This window comes from Chiroxiphia lanceolata, chromosome 8 (assembly GCF_009829145.1).
Source record: "Chiroxiphia lanceolata isolate bChiLan1 chromosome 8, bChiLan1.pri, whole genome shotgun sequence".
In the NCBI taxonomy this organism is placed as follows: Eukaryota; Metazoa; Chordata; class Aves; order Passeriformes; family Pipridae; genus Chiroxiphia; species Chiroxiphia lanceolata.
In genome coordinates this window covers 34,562,093-34,584,244 of record NC_045644.1, presented here as the reverse complement: position 1 = coordinate 34,584,244, position 22,152 = coordinate 34,562,093, and the positions used below count along the sequence as shown (strand labels likewise).

General features: G+C 45.3%; 2 protein-coding genes across 2 annotated transcripts in view; both read right to left on the bottom strand.

Annotated features, from left to right (window-relative positions):
- The window catches only part of IPMK (inositol polyphosphate multikinase), a 38,625-nt gene extending 36,450 nt beyond the window's left edge, over positions 1-2,175 (bottom strand). Inside the window, 2 exon segments of the mRNA XM_032694634.1 lie at positions 1,857-1,883; positions 1,886-2,175. Coding sequence (XP_032550525.1) covers positions 1,857-1,883; positions 1,886-2,087 — 229 coding nt within the window. The 5' untranslated portion in view covers positions 2,088-2,175.
- A 4,776-nt stretch (positions 2,176-6,951) lies between these two features.
- CISD1 (CDGSH iron sulfur domain 1) lies at positions 6,952-21,939 on the bottom strand. Its single transcript, XM_032694647.1, has 3 exons — positions 21,807-21,939; positions 16,681-16,886; positions 6,952-12,138 (listed from the first exon to the last, which is right to left on the bottom strand). The coding sequence occupies exons 1-3, from the start codon at positions 21,835-21,837 to the stop codon at positions 12,049-12,051; spliced, it is 327 nt and encodes a 108-aa protein (XP_032550538.1). The 5' UTR covers positions 21,838-21,939; the 3' UTR covers positions 6,952-12,048.
- Between the last annotated feature and the right edge of the window lie 213 nt (positions 21,940-22,152).

Here is a 22,152-nt window from a genome sequence, read left to right as displayed (position 1 = left end):
TCTTAATCCCTACTTGCCTACAGAATTAAGCCACAACCCAAGGTGGTTACTTTACTTAATACACACAATTTATCTGGGGGAAGCGTTACCACGCACAGCATTCAACAAAAGGTCAGTGGGAGTGCTCAAAAGCCAAACGTCTACATGTGCATGCAGGGAGGCTGAGAGAGGCCTTTCTTTGCAAGGCAGTAACAGTCACAGAGAACAAAGGAAAAACGGAAAGGTTATTCAGGAGGAAGAAACCCCATGGCAAAAAAAAAAAATTAAAGTGTACTGTAACTAAAAAAAAAAAACAAACAAAACAAACCAGTTAAAAATACTTTGGATACCTTTAAGTCCTCTGAGTGTTTGTGTGCCGGGATAGAAGGGAACGTCAAGTTACAAAAATGAGAGAGCTGTGAGTACCACAGCAGCTCTGGTCTCCAACATAAAATTTCCAAGATGAGATCATCAACCATGGTGGTACCTCTGCAGGAAAATCTTGGTCTTGGCCATGAGATGCAGTGGAGTTAGCTTTACCTAACCCATCCGAGTTGGCACTTTCAATATGATCACCTGCGCTGTTCAATCCAACAGCGATAAAACTGATGTGCAAAAGACAAAGCTCCCCCTGAAGCGAGCCTGTTTTGCCTGATCCCACAGACAGACAGACAGACAGCTTCAAGGATCCAACGCACTTCTATCAACATTTTAATGCACCGGCTGCAGCAGGGGCAAGGTAAAAGAATTACTTTTCTGTGGAGGTTATCAGCAGCAAGACATGCCATGGGCACCGGCTGTAGATAAGACAAACTCACAGTGCCCTTAGTACTGTAATTCCATTCACTGATGACCGAAAGGGTTCTGAAGTTCAGCCCTTGGCAGGGTCAAGAAAAGTGACTTTTCTGTCCAGATTATCAGCAGCAAGACACACCATGGATGCAGGCTGTAGATAAGACAAACTCACAGTACCATTAGTGCTGTAATATCACCACTGATGGTTGAAAGGGTTCTGAAATTCAGCCCTTGGCCTATTCAGCAGGGGTGGTTCCTACTGACAGGGTTCAAAGGCAATATGACAGCAGGTACTTGTTACAGCTACTCTCAAAGTGCACACTGGGAGTTGAATGATTGTGTACCTTCCACCCGGCTCAGAGTACAGCAAATTTGATGTCCTGGAAGGGTGAGAAATGCCATTGGGCAACATTAACTTGACTGCTCACTTCGGCACCGACCACTGCCTATTTCAAAAGGCCCCTTCATGAGGATGGCCAACACCTCATTCCTCAAGGTGGAAATAAATTAAAATACAAATTTAAAGCTAGTGGAGGTATACCTAAAAATGCTGTATCCTCAGGGTATTTTGTATTATTAGACTGCTTACTATCCATTGCTTCAGACTGGTCACCAAATCAGCAACTAATAATTGCTTACTAATATTTTGCTGGAGTTTCTGGTGGCCACAGGTTTGGGAGTTCCCTTTATATATGTCTCCCATCATACATGTTCTGAGGGTACTAGCACGCTGTTACTTGAATTTCCCCTCCCTCCCCTCGCAGGGAGGCCTCGGCCTCTCGGCACTGCGATGGCCCGGGCCCCAACAGACACGCCGCCGGCGGACAGGTGCGAGCGGAGCCGGCGGCGGGAGCTGGGGCACGGCGAGCCCTGCCTGCCCTGCCCGGCAGCACCGGGCCCCTCCCGCCCGCACCGACCCTCGCCCCGCCGGCTGCGGGGCGTGAGGAGAATCGCAGCCAGACTCGCCCCGCCGCCCTGGCACGGCCGGTCTGCGGAGTTCGGATCAACGGAGGGCGCGGTGGGGGCAATCCCCTCACAGGTGGCCCGCCCGCCGCCCGCTCCCCGCGCCCGCCGCCGCTCACCGCCTTTATCCTTGCCGTACATGTGCCGGCCACCTGGTGCGACAGCGGCACGCAGCCGTTCAGCGCCCGCCGCCGGCCGCCCCCCGCCGCAGCGGGGCCCGGGGAGGCGCCGAGCACCGGTTGGGCCGCGGCCTCCTCCTCCTCCTCCTCCGCCTCGCCGCGCCCGCCGCCCGCGCAACGCCCGCGCCCGCTCTCGGGGCACCCCGCCGGCCGCGGGGGCTCCGTGGCCATGTCCCGGCGGTGGGAGGGTGGCGGCGGGCGAGGGGCGGCCGCGCTGCGGCGGCGGGGCCGGCCGGGCCTCAGCAGGCGCTGCGAGCCGGGGAGCAGACGGCGAGGGCCCGCGGCTCCATCACCCGCGCCGCTCCGCGCCGCGCCGCCCGCCCACCCCGCGCTGGGGCAGCGACCGCCGCCGCCCCGCCCGGGCGGGGCTCCGCCTCCGCCGGCAGGCCCGGCCCGGCCCGGCCCGCGGCGCAGCGAGGGCTCTGCCGCCGTTGTGGTGACAGTGGCGGCGCCGAGCGGACGCGGCTCCGGGGGGAGGCCGAGCCGAGCAGCGCCGGTTCAGCGGCGGCCGCGGCGGAGGCAGCAGGATCCGGCGCACCCGCCGAGCCGGCCCTGACCCGCAGAGCGGCTGGGAACGCCAAGCCCGCGGGCACCCCCGGCCGGGCCGGCAGCGTTCGCTCCCTCGGGAGAGCGGCCGGAGCCGTGCGGTGGTGGGCAGGAGTCCTTTCCCCCGACGGTTCTCGGTAACCTGAAACACCCCCCCCAAAATCATCTTCATTTTTTTAGCAATTCGCCGTCACCCCGAGGTTTAATTTCTCTCCAGTAGATTCGGAGGGACTGCAAGTGAGAGCCAACCGAAGCATGTGAACAGTATAAATATTTACAGCGAGGAGGGAGCCTGAGCCTGAGCCTTACCACGCCTTACCAGCGTAGGTGCTGGTCTTGGATTAGAAGGTTAGCCCACTTGGCCCAACGCCAGATCAAAACTGGATGAGGGATTAATATCTAATCTGAATTTTACCTCCCCTTGGGCAGAGGAAGGTGTGCATGGCCCTGCATTCACTCTCAGGACCCCAAAGCCCACTGCCTGGCCAGGGAGGTTTTGTTAACATTTCACTATGGCACATATCAGCTTTATTTATCAGCCCATAATTACTGCCTTTTCTTTTGTCGATTCATTCCTTTATAAAATTAGGAGACCTCTGTGAAATTAGATCTGCACTTTTGCTGTGGTATCTGCCAGTATCAAGTTGTGTTTAGCATTAGTATGACACAGGACAGGAAAACAAGACCAGAGACAGGAAACTGAATTTCAGCGGATATATATTGTTGCCAGGTTTTAAAATGGGCTGATGCATATTCAGGAATTGGTGCTGACATCAGAGAAACGATGACGTGGTGAGCTCAGCTATTACTTACCACCTCTTCCCTATAGCTGAGAGACGTGGCACATGGTTTGGAGAAGTGGATGGCGATTTGAGGGATTTAGTGAGGAAATTAAAGTATCACAGGAGCAGGAAGGTCACAGGGGAAATTAGAGTATTGAGGAGTGAGAGGAAGGAGCAAAATATATAAATCTATCAAAATATATTAGTTCATTGTTCATGAAACAGTTTGTTTTACACTCTTAATTAGGTAAGATGGGGAGACGGGTAACAACTCAGCAAGGTCCTTTCTGAAGTTACAAGGCTGATCAGGAAATGTTTTTCCCTCATGAAATCCCCTTCTCGTCAGTCATTACTGTCCAGCTCTAAAGATTAGGAGTCAGATGGCTGCAAGAGTAAGCCTATCTTCAGATCCCCAACGCTGAATTTTCCCAGGGGATTGCTGGCACCCGAGAGAAATACCACAGCTGGCCAACCCTTGCACAAGAATTACTGAGGAGTATGGTGAAAAAAACCCACAAGTAGCATACATTTGGCAGAGAGAAGGCTCCTGGTCTCGGTGGCAACAGCTGCTGCGAGGTTTGGATGCCAACCTGAGCCTTACAGAAAGATGTTTCCCCCTGCAGAGATGCAAGATACTTCAGCTAATCTGTGTCTAAACTCAGAGAGAAAAAGAGAGATGGCATTTCAAACTTGCCCCTCTAAAACTGCAATCTACCTGAACTCAAAATCTTAATGGAAAAAAGAACAGAATTAAAAGGCAATAAATTGGAATTTAAGACTATTCAAGCGCCTAGTCCTCAAGTGCAAGCAATAATAAAGATGAGTAATTGGAATAACAGCACACACTAACTCTTTCCCCTGATATTTGCTTAGTCAGACTCATGCATATAGAAATCAAGTGACGCTGAGACTATGCTCACTCATTCCACCCTCACAGTTCAGCACATGAGTTCACTAATCTTATCTGGGAACTTCTCCTAAATGAAACAGAGAGAATACCAGAAAAGGCAAAATTCATTTTCCCACTGAGTGTGATACCGTAAGAGTTTGCACTGAAAGCTGAACCTACCAGCAGGATTCCCAAAGCAACTCTCATGGCTGTGCAACTGCACTCCAGGGGAAAGCAAGAGAGGCTGCAAACAGCTCCTAAAGGAGGAGCATTTAATTGGGAACCTCCTCCAAATCCCTCCCCCCCAATGCATTTGGCAAATTGTGTTTAATTCTAGATTATCTTTCACTGTTGCTGGAAATCAATGTTGCCTCAGTCAGTCTGATGAAAACGTACAGATTAACAATGCCTAAAAAATACCAGGCGTGCGTTTGCGCTGCCCGAGGATGTCTCACTGGCAGGTTGCCACAGCTCCCTGAACTGACTGAGGATTACAAAAGAATCACTTTCTGCTGAAATAAAGCCCTTTTTCAAACACAACAGCTAGTTAATAACTAACTGCAAGATGCACAGTCGTTTAGTACAGGAAATAAGCTCATACTTCAGTGGAAGTGCAGGAGGACATTAGGTAAACAAATAGTGGGGCTGGGTCTTGGCCAAAATATTGGTACTCCAGAGGTATGCGACAGCAAGCACTGCTGGATTTCTCACTGTCCCTTCGCATGGTTCACAGCCAGTTCATCCCCACCTCACCAAAATTACTGCTTTTCTGCCGTGTTTTCTGTGCAAGGTCTGTGCGAGAGATGTCGACCCTGCTGCCCCCACAAAGCACTTCCTGCAGTGGGCGGCCACGGCTGTGTAGCTTCTGCTGGCCCAACAGATTGTAACAGAGCTGGCCTTGGACCATACATTGGACCTGAGAACAAATGTCCATCAGCAAAAACAGCTGGACAGGTGAGAGCATTTGCAGGGGCTCCTGCAAGGCAGAGGGCCTGTCCCACTCATCCAACACAAGGCAGACACTGTCACAGCAGCGTGGAAGCTGGAGCTGCGTTGCAGTTTTTTTCTTGGCCCTTTCACAGCAGAAGTGTTGCCCTCTTAAAATTGCTCAGGCTTTTAATCCTTTGGTAAACTCACAGAAGTTCTGTGCTGTTTCGTGCTTGTTCAGTAAAGGAAAATCTAAACTTACCATGTCTTCTGTGGCTGTAAACTCAATGTTGCTGTCCTGCTTTCTTTCCTAGTTTGGCCTTGTCACTTAAGCATCAGGTCCCACAATGATTAATATTTTACTTGGCAACTGATGCAAACTCTTTGACACTACTGTCCTCCTGGCAACTGGTACACATCTGGGGTTTTCCAGAATGGAAACAAAAGGATGCTGTCAAAGCCACCTACATTCTCTGGGAATAATATAGTACATTTTAAAAATTACTGTGAGTTTACTCATGGCAGTTGTGTCATTTCTGGATCACCTTTTTTACAATCAGACCGCAGCTGTAAGGGATGTCGTGAATTGAGAAAGATAAAAGGACTATAAAAGTGAAGAAGCTCGCATTTACAATAGTTCTTTTCTTCCTGAATCCTTGGATTTATTTCCTTGGGTTTTATTTTTTTTTATTTTCTTGAAGAAACTAAGCGGAGTATTTGGAGGAAAGGTTCATTTTTGAAAAGAGAGGAGGTTAAGGGATGTAAGCAATGGAGGGGCTTTGTGGTAGAGGACGCTGCAGTGGATGTTTGCTGAGACTGCTTTGACAACATCTTCATGCAAAACCCGCAGAAGGGAGTGTGCACAAAGTCTCAAGGTCTGTGGATATTCCTGACCTCCTTAGGGCAGTCAAATACCATGCCATGACAATGAAGTCCTGCAGGATCTCAAAAAACTGAACAAAAGGCACAATATTGGCATAGGAGCTCAGTGTGGATAAACTTTTAAGTGGTAACCCCTTGGGGAAAACAATCCAAACCAAAGCTCTTTGATGCTGACACTGGAACTGGCTGTCACGGCCCAGGGAAGAGATCCTGAAGTCGCTATTAACAGTTGTCTGAGATCATCAGCCCAGCGTGCATCTGCAGCCAAAATAAGCCAACAAAACATTGGGCAGCAGCAGGAAGGTTGCTGAGGGAAAAAGACATCATTTTGTTGCTCTGTGTATCCTCAGCATGCCACATATTGAGTCCAGTTTCCATGCTTGTTCTCTCACAGTGAATAGGAATATACCATTGATTATCGGTGCAGAGGATGGAATTAAAACATGATTTGTGGAGAGTCTGTATAGATGCAACATGTTGTAGCTGCCTCCAGCCCTACAAAATGGCAGTGAGAAATGTGTGTGCTTTGACATCCTTGAGTAAGAAGTTGTGGTTCTTTCTGAAACAGAGACATTAGATCAAAGTCTGTGGTACCATCTCCTGATTTCGTGGCTTATAGGTAGGTACAGATACTCCCTTTGTCCTTCTAAAGATTTTCCAAGTACAGTGTTGTATCACTGTCGGGGGTTGGCTCAGGGTTTACAAATGCATGATGACATTTTATGAGTCACATCCTAACGCTTTAGGATAACCCCAGGACTTGATTTAGGGTTATTAACAGGCCAAGAGGTTTATTTAAAATGCCTGTTTGTCTTTCCCTGCTCCACATGCAGAAAAACTGAACACCTATTTATTGTTTAAACCCACTGGCATTAAAAGTCTCTTTTTTAAGTGGCATTCTACTGCCAAAATTTATCTGCAAAGCAACAGAATCACAACCCTTAAAAAGTAATTTAACCCTCAGAGCTGTTGGACCCAAGAATGAGATTGAATAAGCAAGATCACACTGTTTGAAAAGAGCAACAGATTTAATTACTTCAGTGAAAGTCTGCACTGACCATTGTTTCGGTACCCGAGTCTTGAGCAAGAGCCTCAGTGGTGAACAGTCAGTGCATCTTGACCATGTCATATCCATGTCTGGTGATATTTGCCAGTTGTAGAAATGAATTTGAGAAAAGTTATGCAGTCAGTTACCTTATAAATCATTTTGCTGCCTTTCTGTTGCCAGCTGACTTGACTGAATGGAACAAACATTGCAGTTACTGAGCAGACCCTTGCAGTACACTGAATTTTGAATGCTTCACACATTAAAGCTGTAATTTCTGGGACACTCAGAAAGCTCCTTTTTCTTTTGCACAGGATTCTCCCAGAGAGCAGAAGGCACTTTTTTTTTTTTTGTATAAATGTGCCACGCATTAAGGCCACAGCAAAAGAAAACTGCAGTCTGCATAACAAAAAGGATGCAGAGCAGAGTGGATTAAGGGCAGTGCAGTATCAAACTGGACAGGAGAGATTGTTCAGTCTTCAACTAGGAAAAACATAAGACACATGATCTCTGTGTTTATGTGAGACCTTCAGCTTCTGTGTATCAAAGGAAACAGACGTTGCTTGAGAAGCCTGATAAATCCTTTCTTACCAGTCCAAACTGTACTTGGGAAAGGGGACTGCATCCTGCTTTGCTACAGTCATGTAAACCTACTGTGATTTTACTGATTTCTGTGACCATACTGTTAAATACTCCCTTCTATTTATTGTAATTGCATATCTAATTAAGCAGTTTACAAAGGGGGGTGTGGAGGAACATCAGACCATTAGCAGGACTCACGGCACAAGTGGATGTTGCTTTCTGTCCAGTACTGTGGGATTTCACAAACAATTCAGAAAGAAAAACCACAGATGTTTGCTGGAGCACGTAACACCTTCATCTCTGAGGAGCAAGAGTTTTGGCTAATAGAACTGCCTAGTCCCAGACACTAATGAATAGACACTTTGTACATCTTATACTCGGCTCTGGTAAGGTGTATAATGAAATGCAACACACCATTTTGTCATTTGATTTAGCCCTTTTTGCTACCACATAGTGCTGTTACATGATAAATCTTCTAGCTTATGCTCTCCTCCCATCTGCCACCATTTTTTTTCTCATTTTTCCTCTTCTTCTTTCTTTATTTATATGTTTATTAGTGTTTATTCAGCTGATCTCTGCATTAGTCTCAGCATCAGGCAGCTTGGAAATCATCGTACCTAGAAACGCACCACACACTGCTGGCAGCGCAGCTACAGAAAACAAGCAGCTGAGAGCTTCAAACAGCAGCCCCTGGTACCCATCCTAAATTAATCATGGCTCTAGGAAAATGATTATTTGCACCTGACAGTGCAGAGAAGCTGCTCATCCATGCAGGAAAACTGGAGCAGACAAGTCTGGGTGCAGAAAGCAATTAAGGGAACAGGTATCTAACCCTGCTGGGCTGAATGTGTGTCAGCAACAAGGAAAAGGCATTTAGTCTTTTCAGTAGGTCTGCATGAAATAGAGATGTTGATCACCAATAAACTCAGCCTGCTGGCAGTGGTGTTGGACATCCCCTCTCTGCCCACATGCAGTTGGGAGACTGTGCTCCTCTGTCTAATCCAGTCAGGGCTCAGGGTGGGTTTTGTCAGCCTCAAAGCTTCAGGCCTTGAAACAAAAGCCAGCTGACAAAGTTTCTTTGCAACACCAATGTTTAGTTTCATGCCTACGTTCTTATCCTTCCTGCTATTATACGATATTTTTCAATTTGTTGGACTGTGCAACTGTGATACAGCACTGAACTCATGTTTCCATGTCTTCAACAGCATTGCACTGAAAGGAAAATCCCAGTCTAACTGCTGCACAACTGCACAAAGTTTTTACAGCCCCCAGCAGCGCCAGAACTGCAACAGTATGGTGGCTTTAGCAAGGCCTGCAGTCAGCTCTGAAGCCAGCTGCTGGGGAACTGGCGATACAACTCCTGGACTCAAAGTGCACGAGTCTCTGTGCATGAAAAGCTGCTCAGTCCCTAACACACTTATGCAGCACTCCTAGATGCCTGGACTCAGCCAGCCAGCACTGCTGCTGAAACCCCCTAAATATATGGCTGCAGAGAAAGCTCCTAAACCAGCACTGCCCTCATGGAGGCCCCACTGCACAGCGTCTCTTTCCTCCCAGCAGAGCAGCACATGACTGCAGTGCTGGCCTCCACCACATCATCAGCCTTCAGGTTAACAATGCTCAGCCTCTCCCCTTTAAGGATGCTGACTCTAGAAGCACTCAAATATTTGACATTTAGACTGATGAGTCACACTCAGTTACTCAAGAATCGGTATTTTAATTTGTTCACCTTCCCAAGAACCACTTACATGTCGAGGAACAGAAAGTTTTACTCTAGGGGAAGAATTCTTCACTGTTTTCAAGAGGATTTGTGCCACATTTCCAACAGGAGTTTCAATGTAAGGTCAAAATTACACATGTGCAGAATTTTTTAAATGGTTAAAACTTTGTAGAAATGTAACCAATTCACTTCATACTCCAGAGATTATGTGAGGAAAGCACTAAAGAGATTTCAGAAAACACGGGAACAGGCAAGCACTCAGCCCATCAGAACATGGTACCCTATTATGGTACTAAGGGAAAAATGAAGTGTGCTCTGTGATGCTCATCGAGACTGCTGGCAAGTTTGTTTACTCAAATCAAGTATCTCTTCTCATTATCATGTTCAAACAGCTCACATACATAATGAGAACTTTAGGTACAGTACGGGAAATTGTACATACCTCAAAATAACATCTGACCACTTCAACATTCAAAAATGTGACACCCAAAACAAACGTCACCGGGATGTACGTCAACACAGACTCAGCTTCTACAACTTTGCATCCCAGGAATAAAAACTTCCCATGGGGCCCACTTCCTTGATGCCCAGACTCCAGGAAATAGTTTTGACTTGGGAGACTCATCTGAAACTACAAGACTTCATCTCTCAGACCATTAATGCAGTTTTCAGTGAACTTCTGTTCCTTCAGATGCAGCCAGGCTTTGCTGCTGACAGAAAAAGGAGCCTCAAAAGGAAAACCCACCCCAGACATGGGTTTGTGACTACAGCAGCACTGGTGTACAGCACTACTCACAGTGTAACTCCATTGAAAGAATGGACACCCATGAGAACACAGACATTATAGCCTTGAGATTAAGATGAGCTCAAATGTGTATTTGACAAAAATACAGAAATATTCAGTGTCATAATAATACAGAAGTTACTTTGCTTTGGATAAAAGCAAGGTATTCAATAATTTAAGGGTAAAACAACTCTCCGTATGCATTGGTACTTGGCCAAGTAAAAAAAATATCCAGTACCTTTACACTCAAGACAGGCAGAAAAGACAAACTAACATATTTGACTGCAACTTCAAGTAGAGGTGCCCCTACTACAATATTCCACCTATAAATCCTTTCCTACCTATGCAGCCTTTTCTACTTTTTGAGCCTTCTGCCCAAGTTCAGACCAGTTGGCCAAGACTCAGCCTCTGAAAGCTTCACATCAAGAATATGCAAAACACCATCCTCAGTATTAACCAGTCATACCAACAACCCTTAAAAAAAAAAAAAACAACAAAAACAAACCCTTTACTGCTCCAATCATCTGAAGAACCCTTAAGGGTGCAGGTTAAAATGTCAGCTTCTTAGCAAGGCCTTTCATCCAGCCCTGAGGTAGTTTCTGTCCCAGGACATCAAGTGCTCAATCTTGCAAAGGCCGCAGTTAAACAGACTGGGTTTATTAAAAAACTGCATTCTGCCACCCCACTCTTTGGGTTTTGCTTTGTAGTCATTTTCATGTTAATAATCAAAGCTATTTAATTTAAGAAAACCAACATGACAGCCATTATGCAACCATGCCAGACAAGTAGACGAGTGCCACAGGAAAGGAGGGTAAGAGCTCTGTCTTTTCCTTCCTTCCTTTTCTGTTTCCATCTGTTCCCAAAGCCTTTCCTTGTCCATGCCAGGTTTTTTTTTGGCAAAATCAGCTAAACCACATTAACAGCCCAGGGAGGCAGGAGTTATTTAAGACACATAGAGCCTAAGGCCACATAGTTAGAAAGGTATGCCTCCTCCCTCCACAGCGGGAAGAGCTCTCCAGCTCTGGAGAGCTTCACCACGGCCAGACCCACGGTGAAGCAGACTGTGATGATGCAGGGGGTTTTAGTTGTTTTTTTTTTTTTTTTTTTTTTTTTTTAGATTCTGGAATCAATTGGCATAGCCTCCCCACAGAAGTGTCCTGTGGTCTGGGGAAGTTGGCTTCACTCTGAGACTGCAAGTTAAACTAAGGTTTTCTGGCAGCAAAGACAACCCTGCCACCCCTGTCCACCCCCCTCAGTGCACTTTGTGTCATTCCTAGTCTATTAAGAAAGCTCTCGCAGAGACCATTTTCCTAATCCTATTCTAAATACAGGTTTGGATAATATGTTCTTGATACCATATGGAAGTAGAGTCAAGTTTCAATACTGCTGTAAAATCAAAGATAGAGCTGCCCTCTAACCCATCTTACTATCAGCCTTTTCTGTTGCCTGTTCATAGCTAGCAATTTTGAATTCATTCTTCTATGGAAGCCACACAGCACAGTAGTGTAACAGGCCAAACATGACACCTGCAGAAAATGCAGCATAATCAGAGATTAAGCTGCATTTTGAGACCATGATTTCTTCCCTGCCACTGCCTTTTACGTGGAAATCTACCCAGCTTTGTGACTTTAGAACCTCTCCAAGATTTTAGGATCTACCTTTTGATATACATGTATATGAAAATAGTTTAATACCTATTTCCCAAAGAAGTACATTCTGTGCGTCATCTTAGTTTCATACTCAGTGAGAGGGTACACACACTTTACAGGACCAAAAATTTAAACCATGACTATTAGTAAATTATGCATTGTAGTGATTGAAGGACAACACCAGAGAAAATACACATGCTGAAGCCTAATGTATATACTACATTGGGAAGTCTTCAGTGACATGACAAAGGATTTGTGGGGGTTTTCCCCCCAATTACAAGTGAGCAGAGGATTTGTCAGACATTTTGTAGCTTCTACTGTCCACTCTACGCCTCCTTCCTCTTGATGATCAGAGGCCCAACGTTGTCGCCAGTTTCCTCGTTGTGCTTTGTGTGAGAGCCATCACAAAGTGGGAACTGAAAAAAGAAATATAAACACATCTAAAGTACATCCAGAGACAGAATTAAGAACCTAGACCGAAAGTTGTTAGACATTTTCTCATTAAATCCACTGCAACCACAGACTACAACTTTTGTGCTGGCAATTCAGGTATCCCAGAGTTTGGCTGAATGCTGGTTTTACCTTGTTACTATAGAGTGGACAGAGGCCATTCTAGAAGCAGCCACTAACCTGAACTCTGTTTGGTGTTCCTGCCTCAGGCCAGCATAAGCAAAGTGCAGCCTGAGCAGACCTTCAACTATAACCTACCTGGAGCACCTTGCTCTCAACCTTGCCCCACACTCCATTTTCCCAGGTGACAGCCAGAGTTGAGTGCAGTACCAGATGGAAAGTGGGGTGAGAAAGAGAAACACGAAGGAATCCTTGGCTCCATTGTTTCCCTGGTTTCCATAGCATATGATAAGCAAAAGGACAGCTTCCTTAGCTCACCTCTAAATGAGAGGCACACGTACATTCTAGTCCTGACCTCCAGACAGCTGGAGGGGTGAGCCAGCTTTGCTCCATCCTGACACAGCTTATCTCATCCACACAACCGTCCCTCTGCACAAGCTGGCTTCCACATTAGTACTCTGACTGGCTAATGGAAATAAGCTGCACTTCCTCAGTGCTGCCCTTAAGAGCCATGTCAGTTGGAAGTAATTTCAAGAAATGTTTGTTCCTTTAAAAAAAAAAACAAAACCAAAAAAAAAACCCAAACCAAACCCCACCCTAGAACAGGCTGGTCAGAGCAAGAACTACAGGGACAACTCTAGCCAGCTGTAACTGCCCAAGTCCCAGACCAGTGACAACCACTGTTTCTGGGCAGCCCTTTTCACATACAGAGCCAAAAGACATTCTGTGAGGTAGCAAGATGAGGTTAGGTCCCATTACTTCTCAAGGATGTATTTCAGGGCTATGCCTCCTCTTACAGGAAACTCTGGAGACAATCACAGAAATCACACACTGGTATTTTGCATTCATTACTATTTCGTTTGCTTAGAAGTAATGGGAATTGAAAGTTGGGCATTACTCCATTTTTGCCTTTGCAACAGCAGTATGCCCTTGCAGTACTGTCACAGTTGGTCTTCAATGCTCCACCAAGCCCAGTGTTCTGCCTGAGTCACAGCCTTTTAAAACATTAATACCCGGTCACCCCATGCTTAGAATAAAAAATTCAAAGTACTGCACAAAACCAAGATAATGAAATAATATACAGAGGTCTAAAAATAACCTCACCTGCTCTGTAGGGTAGTGTTGGAACGGAAGGAGAGGTCAGGTGGGGTTTTTGTTTTTTCAGTTACAAAATGTTAAAACCTACACTAAAAGTCTCAGGTGATGTTTATGAATAAACGAAACCTTGATTCAGAGAAATGCTCGTGTAATCTGATCCATGCAGAAACTTTATCATCCCATCAGTCATTTGTGACTCAATGAGTAAATAGTGACAGATACTTAGACAAAATATGAGCAAACAGGAATTTATGTTCATGAGACACTGACCAGCTTCCAACCAGAAGTTCCTGGGCCAGTTGTTTTTCCATGCAACACTGCAGTACCCTGGTCTTCACAGAAACATCAACACAGCTTCCATCAGACATTAACATTTCACAAGCTCCAAGGAGGCAAGCCCAAGGTCCAGCTACAGCAACATCATCACTTCAACTGTGCAGTGACGAAATAGCAGGATTCATAGGCTTCAGCATCAAGACATCTTTAACAACTACCAATGCTGACTGCTCTGAATTCATCCTACTGGTCAGTTGGGCCCAGAAACACCAGCTCTCAGGGGCTGGTACACCAGATTTCAGTTTCTCAAGACCAACCAAACACCCTTTCCAGAGCACCTGCTTGGTGATCACTTGAAGGCCAGTTACTGAATAGATGAATCCCTGGCCTGACACAATGTGTTCATTCCTGATTAACATAAAGCAGGCTAGCAATAGTGGCCAAAGCTCAAACCCTGGGGGAATTGTGCACTGATCTGGACAGCTCAGCTGATTTCCCTTGACACCAAACAGGCTTGGATTCTCTACCTCTATTTCTGCTGATAGTCTGCAGCAATATTCCTCAACCCACAGACTGGGGACTAATACTTCTCTGGAAGACACAGAGGCTGCAGGTCATTGTAAAAGAAAGGAAATTAAGTCTCCCCTCCCCCAACCACACAGTTAAAAATGAAGACAAGGAAGAAAACAAGTATTCTAATTACGGTTTAGTTCAAGACAAAAACTACTGCCTCTACACTGAATAAGTTTGAACACTGTGTTTCTTCACAAAACTCGACAACTGCCACTGAACAGAAAAGGGTCATTAAAAGAACTACCTACCTATTATTAACAGATAATCACACCCCAAGACAGATTTATTTGAAGATTCCATATGTGGGGTTTTTTAAACACATACACTCCACAAAGACACTGGCCAGCACAAAGCCTCTGAAGTACACTATTTCAGAAACAAAACAAAACAAAAAAAAACCCAACTGCAAATAATCCTGCTCTTTTTCAAGAGTTACTCCAAATACCCTGGTATAGTCCAACCGTTTGTTATTCCCTGTGGAGGAGGACACCCTGAGGCATAAGTGCACACGTGCCATCAGGGCAACAGAAGTAACCTATGGTTCCTAACACTAGTGGCTCTATTGACAGCTTCATGCCTCAGGTGAGGTGAAATCTGATGAGAAGTACACACATTGATACAAAGGACATCTCTTCTAAATTTTACACCACCGCTTATAGAACAAAAACACAGCAGGTACTTAACGCGTTTGAGTAATTTGATTTCCCACACTGGAAGCGCACACATTCCACATTTTGACACCACATTATTACAAATTTTAACAGTTTGAGAACTGTAAGAACCAGATAATGCTATCTGACAATTCCAAAGATGACAAGCGTGTGAGAATGATGTATTTGATTACTTGCCTGGCAATAAGGGAACATGAGAAGAAGCACATACACCATCTTAAAGATTATGCTACCCATCCTTCGAGGTCAGGCCATCAGGGCAAGAGGAAGGCAGCAAAACTGTAAACTACTGTCTTTGGAACAGAACATTCTGACTCAAATACTCATCATAACACCGGTAAAAGAAAAAAATGCTTCCCAAAATTTCCACTGACCTCCTTAATGCCTTTACAAGACTTTTCAGATCAGAGTTCTAAGAACGCACACATTATGCCCCATCTACTTCCTTTTGTGTGATTAGAGCCCTAATTCAGTAGGACAACATGTTCTTGAACTGTGCAAAAATGTACTTCTTAAGGTTTTATTTCACACAAAAAAAAGATAATATCAAACAATGGCAAATAACTGGGCAGGAGCTGCAATGCAACCGCTATAACCAGACACTATCTTCTATTTCTGTTTAGAAAATTGAGTAGGAAGCAGAAAGCACAAATGCCAAGGTTCAGGTTAGTTTGTATGTTTTTCAGTTCAGACCCTAGACAGAACAGAGAAGACAAGACCATCTCCACAGGACTATTTCAGAATCAAGTCATGATGCTGCTTAATTCTTAGCAGTATTTTACTGCTAAACCAAATTCTGCTACAAATGTGCAAGCTCCTGAGTAATGAAGGTAATGAAGTCAGATCTGACAACAGCAAGTTACAGCACCTGGAAAACAGCCAAGTATGGCCTGATTAGACCAGTGGTCTAAGACTTGACAAGTCTATTATTCAGTTCACTGATGTACAGAGAGTTAAATTTCAAGGCAGCTATCTGGCTTGGAAGGCCTGTATTATTTCAGTCTCCACACATTAGCACATTCTAAGAAACCTTTCAAACATGCACCAGAGATAAATAGACAGGACTAATCATCCCAGAACTCCCACTATAGATAAACTGTACACATCTCAGCTACATCAAGAGTCACGCATCTCTAAGATCAGATTTGAATCTGAGGTAGTGTTATTGAAAGGCTAGGTTACCACTAATTTTAGGCAACTGAGGCAATTCAACTTCAAATGCAAGTAAGCTGGACCAGTGTCTAGGCCAGAGTTTTAATTGCTTAAAAACAGAAGTTTAAACTATGCCATTGTGATTGCACTGCCATGCACTGTGCACTAGTAGCAAGGTACCTTATGACTGAGTAAGCTTCCAACTTCTTTCTCCAAAAAAAAAGGTGTTTAAGGTCCTCTCAGACTGTGGTTCCTGAGCTCCTACTGCCAACAGGCCAATAGTTTTGGATAAGCCACAGTATGAGCACAGGTAGCACACAAAATGTCACACGAAATGTTATCTGTCATTCATGATCGTGCTCTAGACAGTGGCTCCCCTTTCAAGAGATCTTCAGAGCTACAGAAACATTCTTCCACTATTAGCATGATCTGCAGTCTTTACTCGAGCGCCAGCATAAATCTGCATAGTTTTATGGATTAAAATACTGCTACATCTCACTGCAGAGTAGTTTAGGTGAAAGAAGTCAGTTTCCTCTAAATAAAGCAGTTTAAAAACAGTTTTGCTGAAAGATAGGCGTGCCATGAACTACACTGGACCGTTCAGTCGTCTCTTCTTACCTTCTTAGACCTCCAACAACGACAGTACACAGCCTTGTCTCCCAGATCTTCCATATCAAATGCATGGACTACCTTGGGGTTATCCTTCTGGATATGGGGATTCACCATTGCTTTGCAGCATTTGTCTTTAGAGAGAAATTTTTTGTAAGCTAGATACCCAACGGCAGCTGCTCCAGCAGCTAAGGAGACTGCAGCGATCCATTCAACTAGAATAAAAGAAAAATGAGAGACTGTCAATTTTTGACCACAGTGTTCTATTAAAACTACTCAGTAGTAAAGTCTTCATGCTTGCAGCAACATCTTTACTTTCCAATAAATGTTTTGTTCTGTAGTAGTAACTCCTTACTTCAGAAGAATATTTTCCTCTGATGATCACCTAGTTAATCAACTCCTTTCTACCAGTGAGAGTTCTACTTCACCCAAGTCCCTTCTACACAAGGGTGAGGATTAACTTGTCAGGGTTTTGGGGTTTTTTTTTGGGATGGTTGTTTTTTGGGTTTTTTTTTTTAACCTTTTATTTGGGAAACTGATATCAGCGTGGGTAGTATATTGTTTCAAAGTTCAGCATATTAAACCAGCTGTAAGTACACTCTGTAGCAGGAAAAAACTTGTATTGTCTGTTTGAGCTGCAGGAAAGTCACTAAAAAACAACAGCCAGCACCAACAACTCAAGCAGGATGCCCCCAAGGCAGAGGCAATGAGGAGCTTTTAATATAATGCATCTTGAAACTAAAAAAACTAAAGCCAGCTGTTTGGCAATGGAAAAATATTAAATATATCGCTTCCAGTAATAAAAGCCATCTTAGATTAAATCCTACTGTTGTGAAGAGGAAAGAACAAAGGTCCAAAAAGATTATATTTAAGAATCATAGCACACGTTTATTTTTTAGAGACAAAAACCCTTTGTTAGTTCTTGCAAGCATTCCTTTAGGGTCTTACTAAAGGGTAGAAGATGCAAAAATTCTTCAGAGTTCCTTTTTTTAGTAAATGATGCAGAAGAGACCAACATGCACTGAGACTTCCCCCAGCAAATGAGTGACAAACCCTCCGTGTAACAAGGTGATATTAAGATACACAAAACCATCATTGACATGGAAGAATTTTGTACATATTTCCCTGCTTCCTAAGTCCCTAAAACAATAAAAGCCCCAGAGATCATGTGGTGAATTCTGTGTTTATACCCAATCCAGTGAGTCCTCACCCTTTATCTCCCCCTTACAAACTAGCCAGAGTAATGCAGATTTTTAATAAGGTAAAGAAGTGAGGAGGTGAAATTAAAGAAGGGGTTCTATGAAAATCCGCTTTAATTTAGCACAACAGCCCAGACTAATCAAAAAACCAGCCAAAGTTTAAATTCAAGGCAGCAGGTTCTCCCAAGGAAAGCCACTGCAGCACCCTTTGCCTGTCTCACTTGAGCAGGGCTGGGGCAGGGAGGAGGTACTCAGCAAGCTCAGGGACAAGCTGCGTCTGACAAGTTTAAAGTGATCCCTGATGAAATGTCACAGGCAGCTACAACAGCAGCAGGTAAAACCAAGGGACTGCCCATTCTGGGGCTTTCAGGAAAGCAGCAATTACAAGGACTGCCCACGCTGCTAGCCAATGCACTGCCGATGGAAAAAATCTTAACCTGCCATTTTAAATAAGTGATGAAGGGACAGTGGTAGACTGTATCCATTTCCCTATGGAATCTCAGGGGAGGGAGTGACTTTAATGAAGACCAAGGATGACCCCTGAAACTGAAGCACCCTTTTAAGGTGCTGCACCTTAAGGAAGGTGATCTTTTCTTGCACCTCTCCAGAAGCCCAGGTCAGCTTAGCCAACCAGAAGAGAAAAAAAAAAAATATTTGATGATATTTCTGTGACTCACACCACAAGCAGGCAAAGTCTGTACTAAAAAATTCAGCAGCACAGTCAGAAGAGCTGTTCTGCACATCTGCAGCTAACCCAGATCCTTCTGACCATCCCTTGGGCCAGCCCTCACATAGCCACGCACAACAAGCAGAGATGATTCATTTGTTATCTTGTATTGCTGTGATCCTCCACCTCTTCTCCCAAGGGCCAGAGTCACCTGTTACACACTCGGGCAACTTGTATACATACAAACAGCTTCAGGTATTTTTTCTCATAATAGAGCAATGTCTTCTCTACTGTATTAGCTTTTTTTCGCTGCTTCTCTGGAGCTGTGTCAGGGTAGAAAATTATATCAACTGACAATACATTTAAAGCAGCCTATTTTTTAAATTCTAGCACCGCCTTAATAAACATCATGAAATTTTAGGAGAAGTTTTTTAACTTAATCAAAAGACTCTCTCTTAAATCATCTGCAGGGTTTCAGAGGCAGTAAGTTTTGTCCTCAGCTGTTGTCTTGTTTCACAAACAGATCTGGAAAAGCTGAATGCTCATTTCATCTTTCTAAGTCAACCATAAAATGCACCTGGAAGGAAAACACTTTTCAGATGATTTTAAATGGTGTTTCAAGAGATCTCTGGTGCCAATTCAACAGTTTGCTGCCCAACTCATAAGGTCACGCACAAGGCATCTGTTAATGGAGTGAAACGTGGAATGTCAAGGGGTTTTTTTATTTCTTTATAAAATAAAAAGCAGTAGGAGCAACTTCTGAGTCATTATTAAAGAATTCCCAATTCTAGTATAATACAAAAACACAGTGATACGAGTGACTACAAGACAAGACACTACAGGTTTGTGTAACATGACAGAAAAATTGTTTCCATCTCATAATCACTAAACAATGGAAAACAGCTCGGCTAAAACTCCAGGAAAATTAACACGCAAAGAGAAAAGAAGGGAAGTCCCAGGAGCCAGCACACAGAAGTAAACAAAAAAATCAGAAGATGAGAACAGCAACAAGCCAATGATAGAAATTTTTTCTCTTCTGTATTCCTTGGATATATCCTAATGGAAAAGAGATTTATTTAGATCAGTTTCTCCCCTCTTCTCTAAACATCTAGAACTCCAGATCCAGGCTACAGAGGTAGTTTTTGGACCTGCCAGAGAGCTCAGATTTTATCTGCAGGAAGAACAGGTATTTGCCATCTGCACTGAGAAGCACAAGAAGAAACTGAGGTGGTCTTACATCCACCAGGAGTACAAGATCCTTGTTAGGACACAGATCAATTTACATTCCAGGAACTGGCAACAGGAGAGAGAGCTTCATCCCAAAAAGTTAGTCCAAGACAGTCCTAAGAAGCAATCTTCTAGTTACCTCTGCTGCTTAGAAAATGTTTATATTATTCAAAAGTGACAGAGTAATAACTCCAAACATGAAAACCCATACTTTATGTCTCCAGAAGTGCTTGTAACTTTCAAGCATTTTTCTCCTCATTTTGTTGCCAATTAAGAGAGACTACTATTGCAGAAGAGCTGTTTATGATAGTCCAGTAGTGTCACTGTCCACAACAAAAAGCCATGCTGAAGAGTCATCCAGGACAACTGGCTGTGCAAAAAGCCTAACAGGAAAAGCCAAGCAGTCAAGCTGACAAAATCACTTCTACCACTCCATAGCATCCACAAAACATGGGATTATGACTGGCAAGTTTAAAGAGGCCACCTGAGGGAGAAAGAATGTTGGATTTTGCCAGTTAGCAGCACAGGACAAGTCATTGTGATCAGGTTGATGCGGGGTCACACCTGCAACCACCCACACCTCTCACAACAAAAAGCATTAGCTGTGCTACTCACTGCCTTCCAAAGGGTACAAATGCACAGAAGTAATTAACTCCAAAATTACTACCAGGAATTAAATCTCACAAAAATACAGTAAAGTTCTGGTGTCTAGTTTTTAGTAGTGGAATAAAGGATTTCAAAATTTCATCAACCTGAGACACATGCAAATTGGAGAAAGAACTGTGACCGGCCAGTCACCAGGCACTTTTCAAGTTTAATCTTGTCAGAAATTACAATAACCTAACCTTGTCTCCTCCTAAATATAGAAGCTTCTAGGACTGCTCCCATCAGTTGTTCCCCCTGCTTCCCTGAGACAAGAAGGATATTTGCAGTTTGATTAGGAGCATGCTCTTCTCCCATCCTCACAAAGATTTTCTTCTCAATTCCTAATGTATAGGAACTGTTCTAATTCTTGCAAGCTTACAAATGACAGCAAGCTGCCCTTAGGAACACAACCTGGATGCAAACTATTACCAAGTCATCCTCAGTGCTTTCATTGTTTTAATAAGCACGGCCTTCCATCACTGCAACCCGTTTTTGACTAATGTCTTTGCCAACATCCTCTGTACCAGCAGTGTACACTCTCCACCCCAAAAGAAAAACAAGCCAAAACTATCGGCCCACTGAATTAAGCACATAAACCACGAGCACCTTTGCAAGTGGAAAGCACAGTCAAGCAGGTGAAGCTCACTTTTTAGAAAACATTAGGTAATTGGGACTCTGTTCTGTCCTCCAACCACCCCAACTCTTTCATCCCATTCGGTTGTGCAACAGCATTTAAAACAAGTAACGCTATCTCAGGCACGGTTCAGGTCAATAATTACGCAGCGCAAATGCCACCGTTACCTCTGTTGTACAGTATCGGCCTTTGAGAGACAGGCAAACCTCCTGAAATTTACAGGTTTTCATGACATTTACACTCAAACACGTGGAAAGGCAGAAATAAAACAAAGGTGCCTGAAACGGGCTGTCTCTAGCACAGATAAAACCCGGCGAGCGGCCGGGTCCGCTCCCAGGGCTAAAGTGCCCGCAAGGGCCCGGCGAGTAGCTCGGCGGGTCCGGGCTCTCACAAGGGGCCAGGGAGGTTACTCAAGGCCCGCGGGCCGGGCCCCCACACCGCAGAGGTCATTTTATGGTTGCGCGGATGGCCCCGGCCGCTTCCAGCCCCGCCCGGGCGCAGCGCGTCCCGCGGGGGGGGCAGGCTAGGGATAAAAGGGGTGCCGCCATTTTGTCCCAGGGGTCCGGCGGGGCGCGAGACGCGGGGCGGAGCCGCCCCCCACCACCCCCGCGGGGTGGCTCCCTCCTGCCCTCCTTCAGTCCCGCACCTCCGACCGGCCCGTACCCCGCACCGCCGGCCGACCCCATCCCGCACGCCCAGCCCAGCCCAGCCCAGCCCAGCCCAGCCGTGCCGTGCCGTGCCCCACACCCGCGGCCGGCCGTACCCCGCACAATGCTGTTCTGCCCCGGCCCCATCGCTCCTGCTCCCACGCTACACCGCGCACGCGCCGCGCCGCTCCGCGCACGCGCAGCTCCCCCCAAGATGGCGGCGGGGCCGCCCCGCAAAGACAAGGAGGTCGGGGAGGGTCGGTGGAGGCAGCTACGAGTGGTGCTGAACGCGGACGGAGGGAGGGAGGAGCGAACGAGAGCTATCGCTGGCCTCATGCTCAGAACAGCGCCCCCAGTGAGGCCTCGGCAGCTGTGAAATGGGTGTTGGTCACCGCTGTGCGTTCTGAGCAGACACAGGCTCAGCGCAGTCTCGCATTCCCTCTGCTACTGATGCTGTGAGTG